This window comes from Macrotis lagotis, chromosome 8 (genome assembly GCF_037893015.1).
Source record: "Macrotis lagotis isolate mMagLag1 chromosome 8, bilby.v1.9.chrom.fasta, whole genome shotgun sequence".
NCBI classification, from domain to species: Eukaryota; Metazoa; Chordata; class Mammalia; order Peramelemorphia; family Peramelidae; genus Macrotis; species Macrotis lagotis.
This window is the reverse complement of record NC_133665.1, coordinates 20831871-20859247: the sequence shown is the minus strand read 5'-3', so window position 1 is coordinate 20859247 and position 27377 is coordinate 20831871. Positions and strand designations below refer to the sequence as shown.

Genomic DNA, 27377 nt, shown 5'->3' with positions numbered 1-27377 from the left:
CTAGAAATAACTGGATGCTGATAAGCCATGTACCAAACAGACATGGAGTCACAACTATTGACTAGTGAAAATAAAAATAAAAAATAATTACTCTGTATTAAAAAGATCACTGCATATACTTACAACAGCTCTAAGTTCAACTGTTCAAATAAGATGGAGTCACTAAAACAGGAAATTATAAAAGAATAAATATTGAGGGCAGCTAGGTGGTGCAGTGGATAGAGCACTGGCCCTGGAGTCAGGAGTACCTGAGTTCAAATTTGGCCTCAGACATCTAATAATTACCTAGCTGTGTGGCCTTGGGCAAGCCACTTAACCCCATTTGCCTTGCAAAAATAAAAAGAATAAAGATTGATTCTAATTTCCAGTTTTTCCATTAGAAGTTTAACTAATATAAAGCAACCACTAAAGGCCAAAAGAGTGCAAAAATTTTCTTAAGAAAGCATTTGATCTCTCTACTCTGAAGAAAAATGACAGCCAAAGCAATGTCAATTTAAAAAATTCATATGTAAAATTTTGGAAAATACTAATGGTGGAGGATTATTCAACAGTCTTAGTCACAAAACAGTGAATAGCCATAGAGGGGAAAACATGGAACACAGCTAAGGCAATCACTTAGAAAATATTTATTAATGAAATTAGAATAGGAGATATATTATGAAAAGTCTACCAGAATTTCCAATGAATTTGTTTTCTTGCATCAATAGTATGACATGTGGGTTTGAATTTCTCAATTTCTGAAGCACATATATGGTTAAGTAGAAACGATATTTAAGAAAATGAAATTGAGAAAAGCAGGTAAGGTAGACTAGACTGAATTCACAGAGAAAAAATTCCAAGCTAGACACAAAACAAGTTTGAAAGTATCATGTGATCACACTATCTAAAAGACCAGAAACCAAATGATGTGGTTAAAAATCGTATATGGTATTATAACCAAAAAGAAGGCAGGGAAAATATCAATAATATGCAAACAATACTCTATAAATTTATAATTATCGCTTCTAACTAGCTTTTCTTCTAGATTATCCTTTCTCTAATCCATTTTTCTAACTGCTTATTGTCTAAATAATCTCATTGTTCTTCCATAATCATGCCACTGCCATACTCAGAAACTTTCAGTGGCTTCCCATCATCAATCTTAGAAAAGCATTTAGTTTGAGATTTTTCTTCCCTCCCTATTCTTCCTTGGTTGACTTAGGAATATTATAGTAAGCAACTAAAGACATATGTCTCAGAAAAACTATAAGACATAGCCAAGGAGATCTAGATTTAGTACTATCAAGCAGCCAATGCACTACTTTACAGAAGTAGATAAAATGATAAATTGAAAGAAGAAAAGCTCTAGAATGCTGAGGGAAGTAACAGAGGAAAAAAGATGTGGCAAGAGCACAGAGCTTCTAGATTTCAAGCTATATCAATTTATTGATATTATTATTACTGTTGTTAATGTATAGTATTACATTAATATATCAACATATTGTGTTATATAATATATTTTGTATTATATCACAATATATTATGCTATATATTAATCACAATATATCATATTATATTATTATGTAAAATGGTGTATCATATAACAATATAATATGATATACTTTGTTATAATATATTATGTATTGATGTGATATTTTAGAAATAATAATGTTATAACTATTATAACATCTGTATCATAATAATTATCAATAAAATATAATTCTCTATATATTGTATTATAATGTAATATTGATATATTATATTGTAATAGTATGTGAATGTTATATTATGATATGGATATATTGTATCATAACATTTCTAAATCATTATAGTATAATATTAATGCTATAATGTTTCTCTTTAAAACAAATGGTACTCACTAAAAAGAAAAAACTAACTCAGACAAATAGAGAAAAAACAGATCTCAAAACCAGGAAAATCTAGACTGAAGTTCTATACTTAGTCCATAATTACTGTCACTTTCTCAGTTTTCTAGTCAACTGTTTAAGGCTATTAGTTACAGAGAAGAAACTAACTTTCATTAGTGAAGAAAGTTTCCACATCTGGAAGTTCCTTACTCTAATGAAAACTTAAATCAAGTACCTTTCCCTCTTCATATACCATATTTTTTTCAATCGTTCCCCAATCAAAGAGTATCCACTTTGTTACTTATTCTTTTCTGTTACAAAAGTGATATTTTGCATATTTTGGTATATATAGGGTTTTATATTTTCTCCTTGACAGGATATGAACAGGTTGTTTGTTTCTTTTAAATAAAAATTCTAAATTGTTTTTCCAAGTGGTTGGATCAGTTTATAACTCTTACCAACAGTGTATTAGTTTAGGTACTGAATCCTTTTTTAACCCTGGTTCTGTCACTACATGCATTCTATGCTTCTGTGTATAGGAAATAAATACTTGTCCTTGCTTATACATTGATTACTTTTCTAATTCCCTCCATTTTAAAAGGACCCTGGATATGAATCAATAAGTAAGCTTTAAATAATTTGACCCTAGGGTGCCAGTGTGGAAAATTAATGAGCCAGAGTGTGAGAAAAATGAACCCAATACCACTACTATCCTCTCCCTACCCCATATTGGGAACCAGAATAAGTATCCAACTTCTAACACAGCCCCCTTTCCCCCAGATCTTCAGTCCCAAAGTTTTTAAGCAAGTAGACTAGTAAATTTGGTCCTACTATTTTACAGAAATAAAACCAACTGCATACCTCTTTAGTCATTTATGTCAAGAAAGGAAGATAAAAACCTTTTCAACAAATTCTAAGCCAAAACTCATGAAAGAGAAGTCATCAAGCAGAATAAGGCCCTGAATTTCTCTGCTTTCCTTTGTGAAAACTAGTCATCCAAAGGCTTTAGAAAAATGATTCTTCTTGGTAAAAAAAAAAATTGAGTGACTTGTTCCTATTGTATAGTTCTTTGGAAATTATTTTGGGGGAACTAAAAGCTAGATTCTTACCTTATCTTAAGTATCTTATTCATATTTTATGTTTATAATTCTGGTAACATTGAGAAAAATATTAACTTTGCACCTCCCTAATTGTTACCTGTGTGGGGGTAATCTGGGCCTCAATCTTTTCATCTATAAATTTTGGGAGCTGAACTCCAGATGACCTGTCTGCTTTTCCAGAAGGTACATTGCCATATCCCATAAAAACAGGAAGGGGAAAATGGGGGGGGGGGGTTAAATGAATTCAATACAGTGTCATCTATAAGTCATGCATTTTAAGTGTTCAACCATATCATTGATATATACAACTGGTTGACTATAAAAACAGTTGTTTTAGTTTTAATTACAAATAGTAAAAAATTGAAAATGGAGATCATAATATTGTTTATTTTCCGTTGGCTGAAATATTCTTATTGGCAGTAGCAGAATCTACTGGAACTACCACTGACTAATAAAGTAAATCACTTGCCCTCCCTAGCCCTCAGTTTCCACATCAGTAAAATGAGATAATTGAAATGAGATCAGTATTTCTCAATCCAAACTAGACAGCAGACCAGGAAATTCATGACATTATTTAACATAGAACTCTCCTCCCTAGGCAGCTTCAGAGAGCTTGTCCTTGGCATGGACAAAAGGAAAAGAAGGAAGGAAGGAGGGGGTGGAGAAGGAGCAGGATGCAGGGATAAAGAAGAGAAGAAACGAGTTTTTGAAATTTAGAGGTCTTTAAGAATTAACTACTTTTGGCAGGAAAAGTCTCGTGGACCATGAAACTGTTCCATGGCACCTCCCCCATCCCTATTTCAGGGGGAACACTGCATATAATATCAGACTTATTTTATATGTTGATTTATTTTGCAGAGTTCTTTTAGAGTCATAAGTCTAGAGCTCAAAGGAATCTCAGAGTCCATCCGACTAAGCCTCTTTATTTTATAGATGAAGAAATTAAAGCTAAGAGACACTGTGATTCACCCAAGATCACATATTCCCCACTCATCCACAACCCTCCCTCCCCCCACAAAAAAAAAACCCTCTTTCTTATTGTTCTAAGAGAGGGCTTTCAGGGAGGACAAAGGACATGTTGAGAAATAAAATAAACAATTTTTTTAAAATTTCTGTCATGGACAGACTTTTGAAATGATCAGTAAGTCTTTTTCCTGTTTTAATGTTTGACCATAGTTCAATGCATTCATAAAGCTTTCCCTCAAGTTCAGCAATATCATATCAAAAATGTTTATCATGCATGTTCTATGTTTAGGCACTCAGGAGATAAAGGCTAAAATGAGACAGTCATCCTCAAAAATCTCACGTTCTGTGGAAGAAAACACATGCTTAGAAACAAAAAAATATACACAAAACAGTTTTGTGGGAGTTTCTGGGGAGATCAACGGTTGGGGGAATAGAGAAGGCCTAGTGTAGGAGCTTGCACTGAATCTAGGATTCTAATAGGCAGAGATGAGAGAGGGCATTCCAGGCATCTGGGATAGCTTGGGCAAAGGCATAGAGATGAGAGATGACATACCTATGAAGAGCAATAGCAAGCAGGCCAGAATAGTCCATCCCTGAAAATAGACTTCTCAAAGCAATAGCCTGTAAACAGTAGGTCAGTGACAACCCTCTCTAAAAGAGAACACACAATTTACTCGTAAAAAGAGTTAACTACCTTATGTGACCAAGAGACAAAAAAAAATCATCATAGGAAGTTACAATCATGACATTATGGGTAGTCTATTTCTAACATGCAAAGGAAAATAGGCTCACGCTAAACCAAATCCCATGAGTTATTCATTTATGTTCATGAGGACAAAATTTGACCTGGCAAGTTAGCGCTAGAATACTTATTGTGATAGAATGATTTTGTGTTTCACTACAGAGCTATTACTGTTAGATTTTTCTTTGTGGCTCATCTGTTATTAAATCAGAAATATATTTCCTAATGTTTTTAGTGGCAGAAGATTTTTATTTAATTTTTTTAAAGAATAAGAGAAAAACCCTTCAGATTAAATTCATGCCCCAAATTTGGAAATAGAATTCTGTAGAGTTGATTCTAAAATGAACAAAGTCAATACCATTATCTTTCAAAAGAGATCAACAGATATAGGGAACTTCCATAAGAAGAAACTATCTTTTCCACAGCAAGTTGGTTACCTATCTGTAACTTGTCTTGGGAAGTTGCCCAACATCAAGTTGTTGAACACACAACAGTAATCTGGATTGCTGGAACCAGATCAAATTGTAACTAGGGAATACTTAGCAAAATGAAAATAAAGTAGAATATAGATAATGAATATAGAAATAAAATAGATAATAGATGGCTTTCTAAGTAAGTATGCAACCTGTAGGAATCCTTGTGAATGATTTACTGGGCCCCATTTCTATTTGGTTTGACATCATTTGCTGAGAGGATTGAAAGCTTAAATTTCATACTGAGTCACAAAAACCAATATTGATCACAGTTGAGATTTAAAATACAGGTGATTTAACTTAAACTCACCTATATAATGAAAAGCATTAATTAAAGAACTAGGAAATCTGGGTTCTAGTCCCAGACTAAGTCACAACAGACATTTAACCCATAAAGTAGCACAAATGCTATACATTTATTTTTGGGTTGCAATAACAGTAATTTAGCAAACTTAAGAAATAATTTCCCTTCAATGCTGATGCTTGAAAGTATTCTCCCTTTCCTTAAGTCTTTTCAATATTTGCCCACAGCAGACACAAATTTGGTTATTTGTTTAATCCCCCTCCCTTTCCTAAGAGATAACAATGTTAGACTTAGCTAGTCCTATCTCTGCAAATGAACCTCTCTTCCCAGCCTAAGTTTCTTGACATGTAAAATGAATGACATCTTAGAGCCACTTCCATCCACTATCCTCAGAAAACTGACTGCCTCAGTGTCTTTCCAACATTAGGGGTAATAGTAATGGCCTTCCAAAAATGGGAGGCAGTTGGTAAATGAAACTGAAAACTGGTCTCAGAATCAGTAAGAACTGAGTTCTAGTCCATCTCTGAGACATACTAAGAAACCGAGTGACCTATCAGTGTACTTATCTTCTTTCTAAAATAAAATCAAAGAGAGATGAAATATTCTACATTGATAGAGGGAGCTTCTTCCACTATTGAAGTCATGAATCCCTTCTTTATCCTTTACAACAAAGTCATGAACATTCATGATATCATGTTAAGAACATTTGTGCTTTTCCATCCCTCTTACTAAGGTAATTTTTATTCTTCCTTTACTCCAGATATAGGGTGTATTTTCTGAAACCTTCATTTTTGAATTCTGACTTGCCAGTTGTTCCTTTGCCACTACAAATTTACTTTGTATATGGTTATTTTTTGTGGTTTTCTCTTTGTTTTAGCAACTTGCTATCAGGACAAAGGAAGATTATACCAAGGTACCCTCAATGTTACAGTATCAGGCATTCCTTGTCAGAAATGGAGTGAACAGGTAAGCTTTTAAAAGACTCCTAGAACGCAAAAGAAAGCTGTTGTTTATTTCACCTTATTTTTATCATTGACTTTCTTTATCTACATCCTTCTGTTGAGTGTTTGTGCTTCACCAATAGATTCCTATCTGTGGGAGATAGAGTTGCACTGCTTAGAAAATTTCCTAATCAATTGCTACTAAACCCTGCCTCCTCACCCCCACCTCAATTCATACAGTTTTTGAGGATTTCATTCAGGAGTTAAAGTGAATGGTACATCCTTTCAGACATAATATTGTCAGTGTCTAATCTTCTAATCAATCTGGTTGGGGAAGGGGAAGGGGAGAATCATCTGATCTAATGAAATTTATAGCAAATCAAAGCGCTTGATATCTAGATTTGATTTGGAAAGAATAATCAGCTGTATAGACTTAGACCTCTAATGTTGCTTTTCTTTTTCTTCCCTCCAGGCCCCCCAAGTACACAGAAGGACACCTCAAATGTATCCTGAGCTATCAAATGCAGAGAATTATTGCCGAAATCCAGGAGGAGAAAGGGATCGGCCCTGGTGCTTCACTAAAGACCGATCTGTAAGATGGGAATACTGTGCTGTACCTCTCTGCACCAGTGGTAAGCAGGATCAGGGCAGCAATTATTTCAGATGGTAAATAGTAGCGATTGATCGCAGTGATCTAAAAATTAACCCATAACCAAACAATTCTCTAAGTCTGGTAACTTTTGTCTTATTCTTATCTAACACTAATTTTTGCATAACATTTCTTAAAAGTTTCTCCTCTTGCACTGCATTTTCAAAAGTGTTTTTATTAAAGATTTGAGTTCCAAATTCTTTCCCTCCAATTCTTCCCAACTCTTTCTTACCAGAGATAGCTTGCACTGAATTTTGAGTTTAAGGCTTCTCTATTCTAGTACTGACAAACAGAATCTCCAGTTTGGGAGAGTTCTGAGAGATTAAGAAATTTAAACCATAACCATTAGCCAATTCAAACATTTTTTAAGCACTTAAGATATTTTAAGCAGTCTTATAAGTGCTGGGAATACAAATCTAAGCAGATTGATACCCCGCCCTCAAGGCATTGTAATGTGGGAAAACAGCATACAAAAAGGGAGAAGGCAAGACAGAGGAGAGAAAGCCAGGAATGCAGCCTAGATGAAGACATGGAGTTTCTGGAAGTAAACAGCTAATAAAGAGGAAGAGGTAGTAGGTAGGGAGGATAATTTCAATGTGGAAAGCAATCCAGGAGTAGCTTCCAGGGTACAGAAATCTCTATGACATGGTAGAGAAAGTCCCATGGAGATAAGTCAACACCATTGATAAGGCTAGCTTCTGCTGGACAATAGTATTGATCATCTTATGGGGGAGCCATGCTCAAACTGTTAGACAATTCTTTTTATTGTTTTATTCAGTAAGAATTTATCTATCTGTAACTTTGGCTGTTGTGTAATCAGAAAGTCCCTAGCCCCTGGGCACTTTATTTATACTGTATAATTTCTTAGCCAGTTTACTTTCAGTTCAGAACCATCTTTCATATTTGCCACTGAACTAGAACCCATTTTTTTTTATTTTTCTCACAGTCTCCCCACTTGTAACAGTCAAGCCAAGTGCAGACACTCTAGATCGACCTTCTTCCTCATCTGCATTTTCACCAACCTACTCTATGACTGTCATCATTGCCATCATCTCCAGCTTTGCAGTGATTGGCTTGCTCACCATGACTGTTCTTTTTTGTTGCCGCCGAAGGCGAAGACAGTGGAAAAATAAGAAAAGGTACGATTATATTTTTCTTCAGTCAGCCCCCTCAAGTAAGAAGTTAAATCCTGCATTAGATGGCACAATCAAGAGTAAGACCTGACTACTGTTATTTTCTCAGTCTGCCTCTGTCTTTAGTCATCCTGCTTTGCAGGTAATTATCAAAAATGACTTGGCCTATCTTGGTCCTGGAAGACAGGAGGGGAGGAGTACAATTCCCTCCTCTCCTTGAACAAGCAGGGAGCTATAAAGAAAAGAATTTTCCACATTCTGTCAAATAATAATTTTGTTGGTCAGTTTTACTTAAACAATTTTTAACTTGTTACGAGATTGGAATCATTTAAAGATGCATTGGGATTGGGGGGTAGATTAAAAAAATGACATTTTAGAAAAGCCATCAATTAAATGTTTAAAAAATAGTAATGTCTTTGAGGACAAAGGCCAATGGAATCTTTTTTTTTTTATTTTCATCAAATTCATTGCTTGAAAGAATTGAAGATTAAAATTTTATTTTGGCCTACTTGACAGAGTAGATAGTTCCAAATGTGCTGTGTAATTGTGTAACTAATATAGTGATATTATTGCTCATCATTATGGAATATGACATATTTGGATTTGAATGCCAATCAGTCACCAAGTTCCTACTAGGCACTGTGGACCTAAGTACAAAGAATGAAACAATCCCTTTTTGAAAACACTTCTGTACTTCTTTGGAGTCAGTCTCATGTGAAATCTGGAGAATGCCCATGAAATAGAAGCTTCTTGAAGGAAAGTGATAATATTTGTTATTTCATCTTTCTAACCTCAGATAAAAGTGTTGGATATTTTAGGAACTTCTTGTATTCATTCCTAGATAGCACTAGTCCAAAAGAATTCTTGAGCCCTTCCAACCTTTTTTTGATCAGTAAACTAGATGTCTTATGAAGGTATTATTACTGGGTAAAAAGAACAAAATAAGTCAGAGCTTTAACCAGTCCTGAGAGTTATATAGTGCTCTTCTCTATAGGGAATCTGCAACCCCCACACTCACAACTCTTCCTTCGGAGCTCTTACTGGACAGGCTTCATCCCAATCCTATGTACCAGCGCATGCCCCTCCTTCTGAACCCCAAACTCCTCAGCTTGGAGTATCCACGAAATAATATTGAATATGTGAGAGATATTGGAGAAGGAGCATTTGGAAGAGTCTTTCAAGCAAGGTAAAGTTTCTAAAGAAAAATATGAACTTTTCCCTTTTGAGGTGGTTTTAGTGACTTCTGGGTGAGTGTTATGGGACTTGAAAAGGAAACACATTGAATTTTGATGTGTATTAAATTGTGTGTGTTTTAATAAATTATTAAATTTCTTGATAAAAAGTCTTTGCCCATTTGACTTGGCATATAGCACACAGTGTTAGCTGGGTGGCACAGTGGATAGAACATGGGATAAAGACAAGAAGACCCATCTGGAGTTCAAATTTGGCATCAGATACTTAATTGTGTGACCCTACACAAGTCATTTAACCCTGTTTTCCTCAGTTTCTCCATTTAAAAAATGAACTGGAGAAGAAAATGATGTCACTCCAGTAACTTTGAAAAGAAAACCCCAAATGGGATTACAGAGAATTGTACACAGCTGAAAAATGACTGAAATATAACATGTACACATATTATTAAGAATCATGGTGTATTGGGAAAGAAAATAAGTGATGAAGAACAAGTGTACACACAACCACACAGAATAGCAGGTACTTAAGAGTCAATTGATCTTATTCCATCATTTGATACTACAGAATGGGAACTGAACTTAACACATAACCTAAAATCAAACTGTGGCTCTCCTACTTACTACTCACTCATTGGTACTTGGGTATGCCTCTTCAAATCTTTGGGTCTCAGTTTTTTCATCTCTAAAATGAGGGGTCAGACTGGAAGGCATATAAGACCCTTTCAAGCTCTATATCTGGATTTCCATTATCCCTGCATATTCATGCAATGACATTTTAATATAGTGCCTTATTTTCAATTAATAATTTCCTAATTCACTTACCAATTTTCAATTGCTTCATTTTTTCATTTCATTTAAAGATCACATTAAATCTTTGTTTTAAAGATTATTCTCAAAATTTTATTTTCTTACAGACAGCAATCCTCTTAATTGAAAGAGCACAAGTTTAGGAACCAGAAGACTCTATTTGCAAAAGTTTAGCCAGTTAACTTCCCCTCTCTTGTCCTCAGTTTCTTTATCTCTAAAGTAAAGATTACTATAAAATAGTCAGCAATTAGATCATCTTCAATTTCCCTTTAAACTCTAACAGTTTATGGTCCCATTAAAGATTAATGCTATCAAAAAAGATAAAATGAAATAGATGCTAAAAAATGAAAAATATATTAAAATGAAAGGATCACTTTGGACCTCATTTCTTTCATTCCATTGTATCCTAGAGCAGCTAACCATTATTCTCATTTCCACAATTTTGTTTCATGTCCCTCCTAAAATCTTTTCTTTGCTAGGTAGCAATTAGGTCTTAAAATATTCAATTAGACCTGAAAAAACAAAACACTTATCCAGGGCATTCAACAGCCCCCCTCCACGCCCAATTAGACTCCCAAAGCAATATAAATAGCAGCTGTAGCTAATGATATTAAGCACCTTACAAATTCTACACCAAACATTATATTCTTCCAACTTGTATGGAAGAGGAAGGTGTTGCCAATAACCTCTAAACTGCAACTGTCATAATGTAGGGTTGAGGAGTTCTAAGTTAGATCTAATTTTAAGGCATGTTAGAAATGTTGCTTCTAGGGCAGTGAGCAGCAGATAGGGTGCTGGCACTGGAGTTAGGAGAACCTGAGTTCAAATCTAGCCTCAGATGCTTACTAGTTGTGGGACCTTGGGTAAGTCACTTACCCTCCCACTAAAATTAAAAAAAAACATACAAACAAATTTTGGTCCTGGATTGAAATCTTCTCACATTAAATGGAATTAAAATGTTGAATTTGTCTTAACTTCTTTCTTGTGGAATCCAGTTTCTGGTAATATTATTCTTAATTAATATTACGAGAGTATTCCTCATATTATCTTAGAGCTAAACAGGCAGATTTCAGGAGTTTTCACAAACAGGGAAAATACCTTTATTTTTAATACTCTCTAACTGAAACTTAACATTTCCTTCAATCATTTAAAATGATTATTTCTGGGCACTTAGGCGGTGTAGTGGATAAAGCACTGGCCCTGGATTCAGGAGTACCTGGGTTCAAATCCGGTCTCAGACACTTAATAATTACCTAGCCGTGTGGCCTTGGGCAAGCTCCTTAATCCCATTTGCCTTGCAAAAACCTAAAAAAAATGATTATTTCGAAAATAGGGTTCATAGATTTATTTTTCTAGACTGCCAAAATTTACACACAAAGTTTAAGAATGCAGGTGGAGGTGGACAGGAGGGTCTAGTGGGTGAAGCTTTCATTTAATCTCTGATTCCCTTATTTTCCTCTTCTGTTCAATGGGAATAATAATAGCAATTACCTCTTTGAGTTTTTAGAACCAAATGAAATTAATAGAAATTAATTACTTTGCAAACCTTAATATCATTTTCTCATTTGAAGAGGCATTTATAGATTACATCCCTAAAATAAAATCTGAGAAGGAAAAAAATTACTGAAGTAACAACAATTTTAGGTCATATTCAAATTAAGCTAGTAATAAGGAGGTCAAATTTGGCATTGTTGAACCAGCACAATTATTATATTTTGGTAGATACTCAGTCTTTCAGTAAGGAAGTTGGGGTGAGCACAGATAGACCTACAATATCCATAAACATTGATCTTCATTTGTGATTTTCAGAGCTCCTGGCCTACGACCTTATGAGCCTTTTACCATGGTGGCAGTTAAGATGCTGAAAGAAGAAGCCTCAGCAGATATGCAGGCGGATTTCCAGAGGGAAGCAGCCCTCATGGCAGAGTTTGACCATCCAAACATTGTCAGACTCCTCGGTATGAAAGGAAAATGCATGATCAGGTCTTTGCTCAGGAAGCTATGGTTGTCCCTGCAGATCCTCACATCATCTATGGTGACTTTAAGGGCAGACCTAGCTCACTTAGGGAAGTTTGGATAATTTGCAATGAAAAAGATTATATGGTCAGTCATTGCTGGTGGGGCATAATGAATTAGCAATTTTAGGATCAGTGATTAAAGCCAAAGTGGTTTTTAGAGGTCTTCGAGTCTAAGCTCTTCATTTTGGAAGAAGTACCTGTGACATTTCCCTCTGACCTGTAGGGTTCCCAAAAGCCTGAAGACTTTGGTCCTAGATTTTGGCAGGGAAAACCTGTATCCATGCATTTGCTGCTGTTAGGTATGCTTAGTAAGGCTAGGAATTCAGACTAGGTGGCTGGAAAATACTCTTTAACTCATAACTTCTCTTACTCAAATGCATTTGCATCGAAGCCCAAGTGCTATATTTTGGGCAGAAAAATCTTCAGGCTATCCACAAATAGATAAGGATGATGATGAGGTGTGGAAGACAGGAAATGACTCACACCCAAGATCACACACATTAAGTAGCATAGAAAGTCATATAGCCCTGGAGTTCCATGACACAATTTCCAAAACTCTTTCACTATACCTTGCTGTCTTTGACATAAGAGTAGTACGTTGCAAGGATAGATGATTTATTCCATTGATTCCAAAGATTATCACCAGAATTAATTGCTGGCAGCCTTCAAGACATCACTATCATCTTTCTTTCCTTTTTATCCCTTTCTTGCTTTCTTTCTAGATGACCAATTGTCAGATAAAATTATAATGGGGTGGTCATAAATACTCTCTGATATACCTTCTGGCTCTAACATCCTATGATTCTCTTTCTTGCCTCTGTATAAGAAATCTGCCACATGGCACCAGTGGATATTCCTTAGGATCCCCTCTGCTCCCACCAATAGATAAAGAAATAGAGAAACACATGTCCAATAATTAGATGCAAGCACTGTTCATATAACTCAGTTTCTCCATCTATATAACACCTTTATTTGACTGGTGTCAAAGAGTAAGATGTCTGGAAAACCCTTTATACTTCTAAGAGGGAAAAATTGATGGGTAATCAAAAGGTGGGTCTGGTATAATATCGATAAGAAGCTAACTACCCTGTGATAAAACTTACCTATTGCCTCAATTCTTTCTTTTTTGATTTGGTTCTTTTTTTTTAGTTTTTTTTTGCAAGGCAATGGGGTTAAATGGCTTGCCCAAGGCCACACAGCTAGGTAATTATTAAATGTCTGAGGCCTTATTTGAACTCATGTCCTCCGGACTCCAGAGCCAGTGCTCTGTCCACTGCACCGCCTAACCACCCCTTGATTTGCTTCTTAAGACACATTTAATAACCATACTGCTTCCTGATGTTTTATATGTATATATTAGAAAACATTTATATCTCCTTTACATTCATTGTCTGATGTGACCCCTACAACAACCATGTCAGGAAATGTTAATATTTTTATTATTACAGCTAAAATTTATATATGATGTTTATATAGATTTACAAAATTACATATATGTATGTATATATATATATATATATATATGTATATATATATATATATATATTAGGGCAGCTAGGGGGGCATAGTGGATAAAGTTTTGGTCCTGGAAAAGAGAAGTCATTAGCAAAAATCCATCCTTAGGCACTAAATAGTTGTATGACCTTGAGCAAATTACTTTAACCTCTGTCTCCATTTTCTCATTTATAAAATGAAAATAATAGCATCTACCTCACAGGGTTGTTTTAAGCACCAAATGAGATAATAATTGTTTTTTCTTTTGGGGGGGTTTATTTTATATTATTACAATAATCTTATTAGAGTAAACATACCTCCCCCAAGAAGATGAGAAACCTCAAGAATAGTGAGAGAGAGAAAAAAATGTACTTCAGTCTGTGTTCAGATTCCAATGGCTCTGTCTCTGGGATGAGTTGCCTTCTTTATCATAAGTCCACCAAAGAAGTTGATTTTTCCTATAGTTGCTATTACTAGCTATATTTCTCTTCACTCTATTCCTTCCCATTCTTATTTATTCTATTCTCTCTCTCCTTTCACCCTGCCCCTGTTCAAAAGTGTGTTGTATCTGAATACCTTCTCTGGTGATCTTCCCTCTCTTCTATCACTTATTCCCCCTTGCTCTCCCCTCATTCCCTCTTATCCCATTCCTTTCTTCTCATTTTTCTCTAGGGTAAGAAAGATTTCTATACCCTATTAAGTTTGTATGTTATTTCCTCTCTGAGTCATTTCTGATGAGAATGAAGGCTCACTCATCCCCCTCGCCTTCACTGTTCCACTCCATTGAAAAAGCTTTTTCTTGACTCTTATGTGAAATAGCCACCTCTTGCTCTCCTTTCTCTTCCAGTATTTTCCTTTATCACCTATTTACTACATTATACTATTATATTCAGCTCCTTCCTATACTTGCCTATATATGCTCCTTCTAACTGCTCTTATAAATGTGAAAATACATATGAGTATCAGTATCTTCTTCCCATGCAGGAATACAAACAGTTCAACACCATTAAGTTCTTCATAATTAGTCCTACTTGTCCATGCCCTAAATGGTTCACCTGAGTCCTGTACTTGGAGATCAAACTTTCAGTTCAGCTCTGGTTGGTTCAAAAGGAAAATATGAAATTCCCGTGTTTCACTGAAAGTCCATCTTTTCCCCTGAAAGAGGATGTTCAGTTTTGCTGGATAGTTTATTCTCAGTTGTAAACCAAGATCTCTTGCCTTCCAGAATATCATATTCCAAGTCCTTTGAGTCTTTAATATAGATGCTGCCAGTTCCAGTGTAATCCTGACTAGAGAGCCATAGTAGTCAAATTGTTTTGTTTCTGGCAGTTTTTAGTATTTTTTTCTTTGATTTGAGAGTTTGGGAATTTGACTATAATATTCCTTAAAGTTTTTCTTTTGGGATCTCTTTCAGGAGGTGATGGGTGAATTCCCTCAATTTCTATTTTACCCCCCTGCTTCTAAGATCTCAGGGAAATTTTGCTATATTATTCCTTGAAACATAAAGTCTAGGCTCTTTTCCTGGTGGTGACTTTTAGGTAATCCAATAATTTTTAAATTATCTCTTCTCGATTTGTTTTCAAGGTCAGTTGTTTTTCCAATGAGATATTTCATATTTTACTCTAATTTTAGGGCTTTTTTTGGGAATAGTTTTATTTCTTCCTGATTTCTTGCAAAGCCATTGGCTTCCTTTAGTTCCATTCTACATTTGAAGGAGTCATTTTCTTCAGAGAGCTTTTTTATCTCCTTTTCCAGCTGGCCAATTCTGCTTTTTAAGCCATTCTTTTCCTCATTTGCCTTTTGTATGGCTTTTTCCATTTGGCTTAAACTGGTTTTTAACATATTATTTTCTTCAGTATTTTTTGTATTTCTTTCACCAAGCTGCTGATTTGATTTTCATGATTTATCTGTATCGTTCTGATTTCTCCTTCCAATTTTTCCTCTACCTCCTTTAATTGCTTTTCAAAGTGTTTTTTGAGCTCATCCATAGCCTGAGCCAATTTTCTATCTCTTGGAGGTTTTGGATACAGAAACTTTGATTTTGTCATCTTCTGACTCTTCCATGGTACGAAAGCAATTTTCTATGGTCAGATTCTTCTTTTTCTTTTGTTTACTCATTTCTTCAGCCTATGACTGATTTACCACACTTCCTGGGCTTTGGGGGGTTTTGTAATACCCCACTGGGGCTTTAATCCTTCCAAGGTCTTATGAGAGGCTCTGACTGCTTTCTTACCTGTGCTTTGATATGTGGATGACCACAGGCGCTCCCCTCTTCCCTGGAACTGTGAGGATGGTCCCTGCCTGGCTATGGTGGTATGGAATCCCAAACTGCAACCTGGATCTGAGTGTGGACAAACAGCTGAGTCCTGTCCCAGGGAGAACAGAGAGACCTCTGCAGTCTCCCCTTACCCCCTTACCATCTGTGGACTGCGCTCTGGAGGTGCAGACTGGCTTCCCCGATTCCTGCTACAAGTTCTCACTGAGGGGCTGCTCTGAGGCTAGCACTCACTCCGCACTCACTCTGGTACAGTGGAGTTCTCTCACCACCCCTTCAAGCTGTTCCTGGTGATCCCTGGGCCAGGAGGTCTGGAAACCACCCCCTCTGCCATGGACCCAGGTGCCTGCAGGGATCCAGGCACTTGACTCAGCTGAGCTGTGCATTGGCTTTTTCCTACCCCTGGTCCCAGTGAAACAGACCTTTCTTGCAGAACTTCTAAGTTGTCTTGGACTGAGAAATTGTATCACTCAGTCTTTCTGTGGGTTCTGCCCCTCTAAATTTTGGCTAGAGTCATAATTTGACATATTTAGAGTTTTTGGAGAATGAGTTTCCTGGAATTCCTGCCTTCATACCACCATCTTGGTTCCACCCCAAGCTAAGATAATAATTGTAAAGCATTTAGCTCAGTGCTAGTAAACACTATATCAATGTTAGCTACTATATAAATATATATATGTATGTATGTATACAAACATATATATATATATATATATATATATATATATATATACATACACTGACTTTCCATTTCCACTTTGTTATACTTTCTATTTTATTTTTTAATTTTGTTTTTTCACTTACATGTAAAGATAGTTTTCAACATTCATATTTTTGTAAGCTTTTGAGTTCTACATTTTTTTCTACCTCCCTCCCTTTCTTTCCTTTCCTCTCCCCATAACAGTGAGTAATCTAATAAAGATACCCTCTATTTTAAAGAAAAAATAATAATCTCACAGTTCTATTGTGAACCTTTTGATTCTATCCATTACTCTCTTTGGTTTATTTCTAACACACACCACATTCCTGAGATAGTAGGGGAGAATGTTGGGAGTCAGGAAGACATGGGTTCAAATCCTTATGCACTACTGACTAGTGTGTAACCCTGGTCAAATCACTTCACTCCCATAGGCCTCAGTTTTCTCATCTGAAAATGACCTTTAAGATACCTTCCTACTCTAAGGCTAAGATCTTATGTTCCTGGTATATTTATATTCTTCTCAGGGTAATGTCTTCTATATTACAAAAGTTGGCTACTTGGGGAAGGGGTAGAGCATTGGACCTAGTGTTAGGAAGATTTGAGTTCAAATTCCTCTTTTGACACTTACTAGCTGTGTAACCCTGGGCAAATCACTCTACTTTCTTCAATGGGGATCAATGATAACATCTATTTCCCAGGATGGATATTGTTGTTGTCCTCAGACCAAATATGGAAATATTTGAAAATCTAAGAGAGACATTATAAATGTTAACTGCTATTATTATTGTTCCTCTTCCTCCTTCAAGTTACTGTGACAACCTGGACCCTAAGAAAGAATTATAGGAAGGTTCTCATGTAATTTACTCTTTTAAAACATAAAAGAGAAACACTAGACTGCAATCCAGGGATCTTAGATGCTTCTAATAGATGGCTGTCAAAGTCCAATCCCATCCTGTTTACTGTCTCCAAACACTGAGTATTCAGCTCTGTTGAAGCATTTGGGATTTCACAATAACCCAGACCACTGGGAACAATGAAGCATTGTCTTTTTTTTTTAGGTTTTTTTTTGCAATGCAATGGAGTTAAGTGGCTTGCCCAAGGTCACACAGCTAGGTAATTATCAAGTGTCTGAGATTGGATTTGAACCCAGGTACTCCTGACTCCAGGGCCCGTGCTTTATCCACTGCACCACCTAGCTGCCCGGAAGCTTTGTCTTTCAATCACAGATTTAGTCTCTTTTAGGGATAAGCCCTCCAATATGCAAGGCAAAGTACCCCCTAGCAACAAGATTGTCTATGTTATCCAGTAGATAACAGCTTAGAATGGGGCTGATGTTCATGGAGGAATGCATTGAAATGCCACTGGCTGTGTCTTGTAAACATTGTCTGGTTTTCCTGATACTCATTCTTTTCTCAACCACATTTCATTAACAGTTTCTATTTCCTGGAAGGAAATAGCAATAAGGAGGGAAAAAATGTGCAATTTTTTTAAGCTAAGAATTTTTTTAAATTATTTAATTTTAGGGGGGGAAGCTAGGTGGTGCAGTGGATAGAGCACAGGCACTGGAGTCAGGAGTACCTGAGTTCAAATCTGGCCTCAGACACTTAATAATTACCTAGCTGTGTGGACTTGGGCAAGTCACTTAACCCCATTGCCTTGCAAAAAACTAAAAAACAATATTTAATTTTAAATTTATGGAATAAAACAAGCATTTCCATGACATAATATAATAAAAAAAGATGATTGCACATGAAACAGAAAAACTATTATGTACAACATGCCATTCCTTTTAAATATATAATAAAGGATAACATTTTGTGGGAAAAGAATCTGGAGCAGGGTCTTCAGGACCTTGGATTAAATATCAGTCCTTTCTATATATGGTGAATGTGTTCCAACATGCTTGAGTTTCTGAATCCATAAGTTAGAAAAAAGGCATTCTGAGATCCACACAGAATTTTGGATCTAAAGAGAACCTTAAATCATCTGGTCCTATCTCATCACTTGACAAATAAGGAAACTACAGCCAGATGAAGAGACTTGTTCTGAGATCATGCCAGACCCACACCCAGAATTTGGAGGTTTCTGATTCTCACATTATGGCCTTTTTTTTCTGCTTGACCTTGAAATGACCTACCATCCAATAATATAGTGAGAATTGCTAGGGGAAAACCCTTGCTACTCTTGAGAAGTTTGATGTAAAAAACACAATCAGTTATAACTGGCATGTGTCAGACAGCAAAGAATAGTGCCAACACAGTGTCTTATACATGGAAGATAATCATTGTTATTCAGTTTATAGAGTGTTTTCAAAATGATTTACATATATTATCTTATTTAATCTTCACAGTTAAAACCTGAGAATTAAGTGTAATCCCCATTTTTACAGATGAGAAAACTGAAACTCAGAGGTATAAAACTAGTTAAAAATCTAATGAGGAATTTATAGCCAGGCCTTTTTCACACTATTCCATTCTTTCTCCTCAGATCCATCCTATATTTGTTGCTTTGGGGAAGTATGAAATGTGCAAAATCAACCACCTAGAAAAAACACAGGCACAATCTTAGTAGAATAGCATATTATTTCTAGAGAAATTTCTAGAAGGAACATCCAATTACTCCAGAGAAATAAGCTGTCATTATTTATTAATTTCTAATTGAGTCTATAGGGATATGCTGGTTAATGAAGCCCCAGGATAAGAAATCTTAGTAAAATCTCAAGATCAGAGATGAAAATTAGGGACTGGGAGGATGGTGTCAAAGAGAAAGGTAAAGATTTGTTATTCAGATTTTTTTTTATCTGCCTAAACTACATGAAAATGGCATATTCTCAACATAGTTAAGAATAAAAATTTCAAAAATATGTTACTATTAATCCCTTTTAACATCTTCATTTATATGCCATCTTTTCAATTATAATTACTGATGGGAAAAATTTGCAATAATACTTTTATATATATGTATATATATATATGTATGTATGTATGTATGTATGTATAAAACACCTTTTAGTTTTTAAAACCCTGATACACATCACTCAAATGTTTCAGTATCCTATAAGATTAATGGGGCAGATATTATTATTTCCATTTTATAGACCAATAAATTGGATTTAAGAGTAGAGCATTACCACAGGTTACTTGGCCATTAAAGGGTAGGAGTTAGATGAGACCCCTGAACAAGTGCTCTTTCCAACATCTTGCCTCAGATTAAAACAAACATGAAACAAAAATGTAATTTTGCCAGTTCTTGACCCTTAAAATTTAAGGAACCTCAGAGGTCACCTAGTTAAAATTTTACCTGAAGCATGAAAAAAAGTAAGAAAGAAATCCCTATAGCAAGGTCAACAAGTGAACATTTAATTCACAAATAATTCATTTACCTGCTGAGGCAATTCACTAATTAGATCACAGATCATAAATAGACAACTAGAAAGAACCTCTTGAGTCTTCTAGTCCAATCACTTCATTTTACAGATGAATAAACAAAGGCCCAGAGAGGTTAAGAGATTTATATAAGTATCACCTCTAATTTTTCCTGTCTCTATATCTTTCTTGGAGTAGTTAAGCAGAATAGTAGAGAAAGCACAGGGGCCTGGAGTCAGGAGGATCTTAGCTCAAATTTGACCTCAGATACTTAGTAACTGTGTGACCCTGGGCATGTCACCTAGCCCTGTTTACCTCACCTTCTTCATCTAAAAAAGTGAATTGGTGAGGTGAAGGAAATGGCAAACTTTTCCAGTATCTTTGCCAAGAAAAACCTCAAATTGGGTCGAGTCAGACATAATTAATCAACCAAAAAAAAAAGTCTCTTTCTATGGTCTAAGATCTCATTATTTTTTTTTTGCTTCCCATGTCACTTTTAACTTATACAGAACTTGCAATCCATTTTCTTAATCTTTCTATGACTAATGCCAAGTGAAAGAATCCAGAATCTTAGGAAATAGTTGTTGCCTTTGGGCACAAGATGAAACCTTCTCTTCTGGTCCTTTGTACTCCTTATAGGAGACTCTTCCTACTGAAACTCTGCTGTCATTCAAAGGTCTTCTTCCTTCTTTCTTTTGTATCACATGCTTCCACATTCTAAGTTTTGGTGATAGATCATAGATAAAGACATCTCTCTGCTTCCTAAGAATATTTTGCTTCTTCTTTATGGCCCCCTTTGATCATTGCTTTAATTTTATCAAGGGATTCTTTTTCCAGACTACTCCCCTGCTTTACTAGTTAGCCAGAGAATGAAGCACACTTCCTGCCCTTCTACCTTCTCAAGAGATCAATTTGTACTCATTCTATGTTCTCAGAATCCTACTGTGATAATTAGAGCTCTTCCTGGACTGGACAGAGAAAGACTAGAGATGATCAAGATAATATATTTACAATAATAGGGAATATGATGGGGTGAGGGAGGGAGGTGATGAAGAGGAATACATTCAATCACTGGGATATTAAAATAACCCATTGTAGGAAGGTGGATGGCACTCACAGTTTTGATGAGAGAGAGAGAGAGAGAGAGAGAGAGAGAGAGAGAGAGAGAGAGAGAGAGAGAGAGAGAGGTTCAAACAGGAGATTCCATTAAGGCTTTAAAAAACCCTAACAGTAGGCAGAATGTGGAGGGTGGATGTCTAGATAGGTAAATAATCAACTAACAGTAAGAAAATTTGGCAGCACAGTCTAGTCATGTGGACTGGCATTCAAGGATAGGATGCTAGTCTCTACAAAGACTGATGATAAGGTAGATAGTTATAGGAAAATTAGGCAAGAATTTATTTATTGGAAAGTCTATAAAGGTCAATAGTAAAGATGACTTTATATCAAGTATTGGCATCTATATATGGAGATGAGTTTGTTTGCAAAATCTAGGGTAGAATTGGGACTAGAATTTAGAATGAAATTGCTCCTGTAAAAATTAGAGGGATATGGAATGGTAGAGCAGGGAGATCTTGCCAAATCTGTTATGTTGGAAACTACATTTTGAATCTGAATTAGATTAGATAGCTTCCCATGACCCTGTAATTTTATGATTTTTATGACTATTATACTTAACTCCAACAACCGAGGTATGACTTTGTAAAGTCAAAGGACCTGTGAGCCAATCCCACTTCTGAGACTGTGATCATTATTTAACCTCCAGGGTTAAGATTTAGATGATCTCTGAGATCTATCTCTAAATTTATAACTCTAGGATCCTGTGTTCCCTTTTTCTGCCCTCTATGTGATTTGGTAACTATAAATAACCATATTATTTTGGTTCTAGGAGTGTGTGCTGTCGGTAAGCCAATGTGCTTGCTGTTTGAATATATGGCCTATGGGGACCTCAATGAGTACCTTCGAAACATGTCACCTCGGACAGCGTGCAGCCTCAGCCACAGTAACTTAGCTACCAGGGTCCGGCTGTCCAGCCCAGGACCCCCTCCCCTATGTTGTGCTGAACAGCTCTGCATTGCTAGGCAGGTAGCAGCTGGCATGGCTTACCTTTCAGAGCGCAAGTTTGTCCACCGGGACTTAGCCACCAGGAACTGTCTGGTGGGTAATAATATGGTGGTGAAGATTGCTGACTTTGGCCTTTCCAGGAACATCTACTCAGCAGACTACTACAAAGCCAATGAGAATGACGCCATCCCCATCCGCTGGATGCCCCCAGAATCCATTTTCTATAACCGCTACACAACAGAGTCTGATGTCTGGGCCTATGGGGTGGTCCTTTGGGAGATATTCTCTTATGGTCTACAGCCCTACTATGGGATGGCACATGAGGAAGTGATTTTCTATGTAAGGGATGGCAATATCCTTTCCTGCCCCGAAAACTGCCCACTAGAGCTTTACAATCTGATGCGTCTCTGTTGGAGCAAGTTGCCTGCAGACAGACCCAGCTTCACCAGTATTCATCGCATTCTACAACGCATGTGTGAGAGAGCAGAGGCAGCAGTGGGTGTCTGAGGTGGGCAGAAGTCAAACAAAACGCCTCATCCCCATTATCTCCCCTATGAGTTGGAAGGACCCAAAGCCAGACTCTTGCCAAGACCAGGGTAGGGCAGATTTATAACAGACACGAGAAAAACAGTTCTTTGAGGCTTTGGGAAGATTTTGTTACAAAATTCACATGGTAAAGAGACCACTTGTAAATTAAGTGATCCATTATACAGAGGGTACACAGTGTCCAGTGCTCTGAACCTACTTACTCCTCCCACCTAGGAAAGTTAACATCAATATTTTACCAAGGATAATTTTATTCTCTTATCTCCTTAGTAGCTAATAGTGACATCTCATTCCTCTATATTAAATTTCAATATGAAATGGGGATTAGAGCATTGATGAAATAAAATGGCCAATCAGTTAAATTCTAAGGACTGCTTTTACCTTCCTCTTATCTTTTAAGTTCTTTAACATTGTTTTTCTTTGATTTGAGATGTACTCTCTCCTTACATCTTTTATTTTATATGCTCTTTTAACCATTTTGTGTCACTTAAAAAAATAAATGTGTCTCGAATGTGTATGCACTTTTCATTTCCTTCTACATTAATACATCATTCTTCTTTACCTTTTCTTATTCCTTTGATCCTTATCTAATAACTTCCTTTCCCTTTCCTCATTGGAGCTGTTTTCTAACCTTTCTTCGAAAATGTCTACATATTCTAAGCTCTTTTTGTATCTTAGGTTTGTGTTTTTTCAAACTCTTTAATTTTTCAGCTTCTACTTCTCATCTGTCAGAATGTTTTTCTTCCTGATTTCTCCTGTATAACTATATGTTTGTGTGCAAACATATTTGTATATACATATATTATATGCATGTATATGTATATGGCCTTATTGAATTGTCTTTTCCTTTATTTCTAGTCTTTTGTCTTCTTTTTACCCTCTCTTTAGTAAATAAAGTGAACTAGGGGAATTAAGTGAACTAAGGAAGGGTTAAAAAATTGGCAAATTATGCAAATACTTTCTGGAACCAAACTTGATCATTGTCTTCTGTAATGGCCTATGTATGGATCTGAGATAGAGTCTCACCAAGAACAATGAAGACAGCATTTTTTCTCAAGGCTGCTAATTTTCTTTTCTTTTTCCTTTTATAATCTGATAGGGAGAGTTGTTTTCCCTCAGTTATATTATCAGATCCCAGGAAACATTTCAGAAATGACTTCCAAATGGAGAATCATAGAGAGATGCACATGTGGACCTGAATTTGTTTCAAAATTCATTTTTTCTCATGCACTGTATACTCTTTGACCACTTTGGAAAATACATCATGATGTTACTGATTTGGTTGTGATTTACAAACCTATTGAGGATCAACATAATATTATGCTTTTGAGCAGCTGGGGTCTCAAAAAGACAGTTGCCCCATATGAACACCATGGATTTATTCTTGGAGGAGAATAGACATAACTTCCTCTGGAAACTCAATTAAAGTGGAGAGGAGGGATATCCCAAGTGAAATAGGGAGTTAAATCGATATGAATTAAAAATCTGTATTAGAGAATAATCTGTGAATGAATTACTTTAAAATATTTTCAGCAACTTTAAATGAGTCTAACAAAGTTTTATGAAGTGGAAATTTCAGAGGGAAATTCTTTAATGAATAAACAGTTGTGCATTACCTATCAGTTGCATGTCAGTGATGCTCCTAAAGTCTTTTAAACTATGTTTTTTCTCATATGGTTCAGACATTCCTCATTAAGATATTTTCATACTCTCACTTTGCTTAATGGAACCTCTCTTTAAAGGCACTTTTAAGGACCAAGTTTCAGCCAATCCCTTACAAAATTAATAACAATTCAAATTTCAGAGACATGGAAATCTATTACATATGCCTTGTTTTTAGGCCCATTCCCATAATTAGAAACCTGGGCATACTTTAATACTTATTTTCAAATAACTATCTATCTAATAAGCTAAGATAAAAATATATTAAAAGGAAATAAAGGTACCTTTATGCATATTTTATCAAATTTTTAGTCTTTTATACCCATGATTCTAAATAAATATACACACATGTATTTATAAAATAAAGTCCATTAACACTCCATATTATAACCCAAAACACTCAAGTCATTCACCAGTGATTTCAAATGTTTTCTAGAAACAGTCCATAAACCTTTCTCCACAGTCCTAAATCTCCAAAAACAAAAAGAAAAAAATTCTTTGTTGCAATCTCAAAAGCCATTTTTCTCTAAAAAAAAAAGTTTCACCATGTATTGTCTTAATGTTTCTCTGATGATGAGGATAATAATCAATACTCATATAGTGATTTATGATTTGCAAAACTCTTGACATATTTTATTATTTAATCCCCAAAACATTCCTGTGAGGTAGGTGCCAGATATTTTCATCCCCATTTTCCTCAGGAGGAAACCTAAGACTGAGAAAGCTAAATAACTTAACTAGATGTGAGTCTGTCTGTGTGTGTGTGTGTGTGTGTGTGTGTGTGTGGCAAGATTCAAACTTAAGTCTTTCTAATCCTAAACCAAGAAGTGAATCCACATTTATTCTGGTTATTTGCTTCATAATAATTCCATTACCACATTATAGCCAAACACAACTCTAATTTTGCAATCCCTGTTATTTGACCAATAAGCCAAAATAGCTTTTATAATATTGTTCCCATGGAAATATCACATATACACAGAAACATACACATACACACACACTCCATAATCGTGTTTCACATAGCACTATTTTACTTATCTTTTTTGTTATCCTAGAACAAGATTAGATACTAGTTGAGATGTATCTAAAGGGGGTATTCCTCAAAAATTATGATTTAAAGCTACTTTTTATTTTTTGGACCCCCTAGTTTCCAATTTTCTTTCTCCTATCCCCCTTTATTTGGGGGAAGGAAAGGACAAATTAGCTAGTTAAAAAGTATGTTAATGTTGTTTAAAAGTATACATAGCATAACTCTCATATACAAAATCAAACACAGGAAACTGTTTCCCTAGCAGTACCTGAAAATGTTCTACAGTGAGATCCCAAAGATCTCCTTTTTCTCTCAATATCAGCAGAACTGTGCTCCTAAATCAACATTTAATCAAAAATAAAACCATTTATGAATATAATAGATATCTGACTGGTGAAAGATGGCAGCAGGGTGATACCTTTATCCTTCATTCTTGAATAAGAACATGACATCAGGGAGGTGATGCCATAACAAGCCCATGGATTAGATTTAAGTGGGGAGGGGTTGCTGTGCTAAGTCACCAGCCTCACTTTCTCCTCTGGAATCATTTAGGTCCCAGTGGCCAGATATGAATCAGGACAACTGGAGATGGTCCTATTTAAGAGGTCATTGGGGTATGTGACTTGTCCACAGTCACACTGCTAGAAAGTGTCAAGTATCTGAGAGCAGATTCAAACTCAGGTCCTCCAGACTCCAAGGCCAATGCTCTATCCACTGCACCAGAACACAGATTTTGAAGTCCAAGATACAGGAGTGGAAACCTGAAAGAAAGATTACATTTGGACCAGTCATTTAATTTCTCTGGACATTAGTTTCCTAATCTATGAAAAGGTTGGCTTAGAAGACCCTCTAGCCCTAATGGTGAAAAACTATGAAGGTGAGATCTTCAGCTAGGGAAATAACATTAATTTCAAATGAGTTCAACCCCATCTGGATCAACCCTATCCTCTTACAGATGAGAAAACTAATACCCATAAAGACTGTTAGCTTGCCCAAGATCATCCATGAATAGCCTGTGTCAGAGGTACGACTTGAACCAAGGTCTTGAACTGGACTCTGAAGCCAGCTCTTTGTCTATTCACTATAACATCCTACCTTTAACTCTATCATACTATTGAATCAGAGCATACAAATAACACTAAAAGAGACCAGGAAGGCTACTTTGGATCAACTCTCTCATTTTGTAGTTAAGGGAACTGATAACTAGGCAAGGTGAGAGATTTGCTCAAGGTAACACAGCTCATTGTAAACCAAGTCACCTTTGAGTTCAAACTTCACTCCAAGCCATTACCCCAAGTTGGCAACCCAAGATTCCCATAGTGTCTTCACAGACATCCAGGTTTTCTTAAACCTCATACATTGACACCATTGATATCATAATTACTGCTCTGGAGAGTAGAGACTAATTTGTTTTATTTTTCTTCCACATTGGCCATAACAGATTGAAAGAAGCATGGGATACACTGCTTCAAGCAAAAAAAAAAACAAAAATGCAAATTGTTACAGATGTCCACTCTCTTTTCCTCTTTCTTTCTCAATTCCTACCTGCCATTTACCACCACCATGCTCCTCTCCCCTCCCTCTACCACCAGCTAAAGAGCTGTTCTCTGAAGGATAAAAGTAAACCACATTTCATCATGCTCTCTTTATCCATCATTCCAGCCTTGGTGTTATCAACAAAAAGCAGACCTGAAATAGAGGGGAGGACTTGCCTCTGAACAAACACAAATATGAATCATGAAATACAATTTTAGAGATTATAGAGTCCTAGTCCCTAATTTTACAGATGAGGAAAATAAGGCTAAGAATAACTAAGTAATTCATCAAAGATCACACAGCAGACAAGAACCCAATTATCCTGAGACCCACTGCAGAAATTTCCTATAGGAGAGCTTTTTATGGAAATATTTGGAAGTATATGGAAGTTTTCTTACTGCTAAGAATAAAGGGAAAAGATTATTCCAGCTGCAAAGTTTATTAGATCACAATATTTTTTCTAATTCAATAAATAAACTTAAATTTAAAGACTGCCTCAGAATTAGCTGGGCAACCCTCATCAAGTCAA

At 36.0% G+C, this 27377-nt stretch overlaps 1 protein-coding gene across 2 annotated transcripts in view; it reads left to right on the top strand.

Moving 5' to 3' along the window:
• The window catches only part of MUSK (muscle associated receptor tyrosine kinase), a 38909-nt gene extending 14432 nt beyond the window's left edge, over positions 1-24477 (top strand). For both annotated transcript variants that reach the window (XM_074196495.1, XM_074196494.1), the window contains 6 exons: positions 6310-6398; positions 6846-7005; positions 7969-8161; positions 9150-9341; positions 11965-12113; positions 21896-24477. In XM_074196495.1, the coding sequence (XP_074052596.1) occupies positions 6310-6398; positions 6846-7005; positions 7969-8161; positions 9150-9341; positions 11965-12113; positions 21896-22578 (1466 nt within the window). In that variant the 3' untranslated portion in view covers positions 22579-24477. The remainder of the gene's footprint in view (positions 1-6309; positions 6399-6845; positions 7006-7968; positions 8162-9149; positions 9342-11964; positions 12114-21895) is intronic.
• The last annotated feature ends 2900 nt before the right edge of the window (positions 24478-27377 follow it).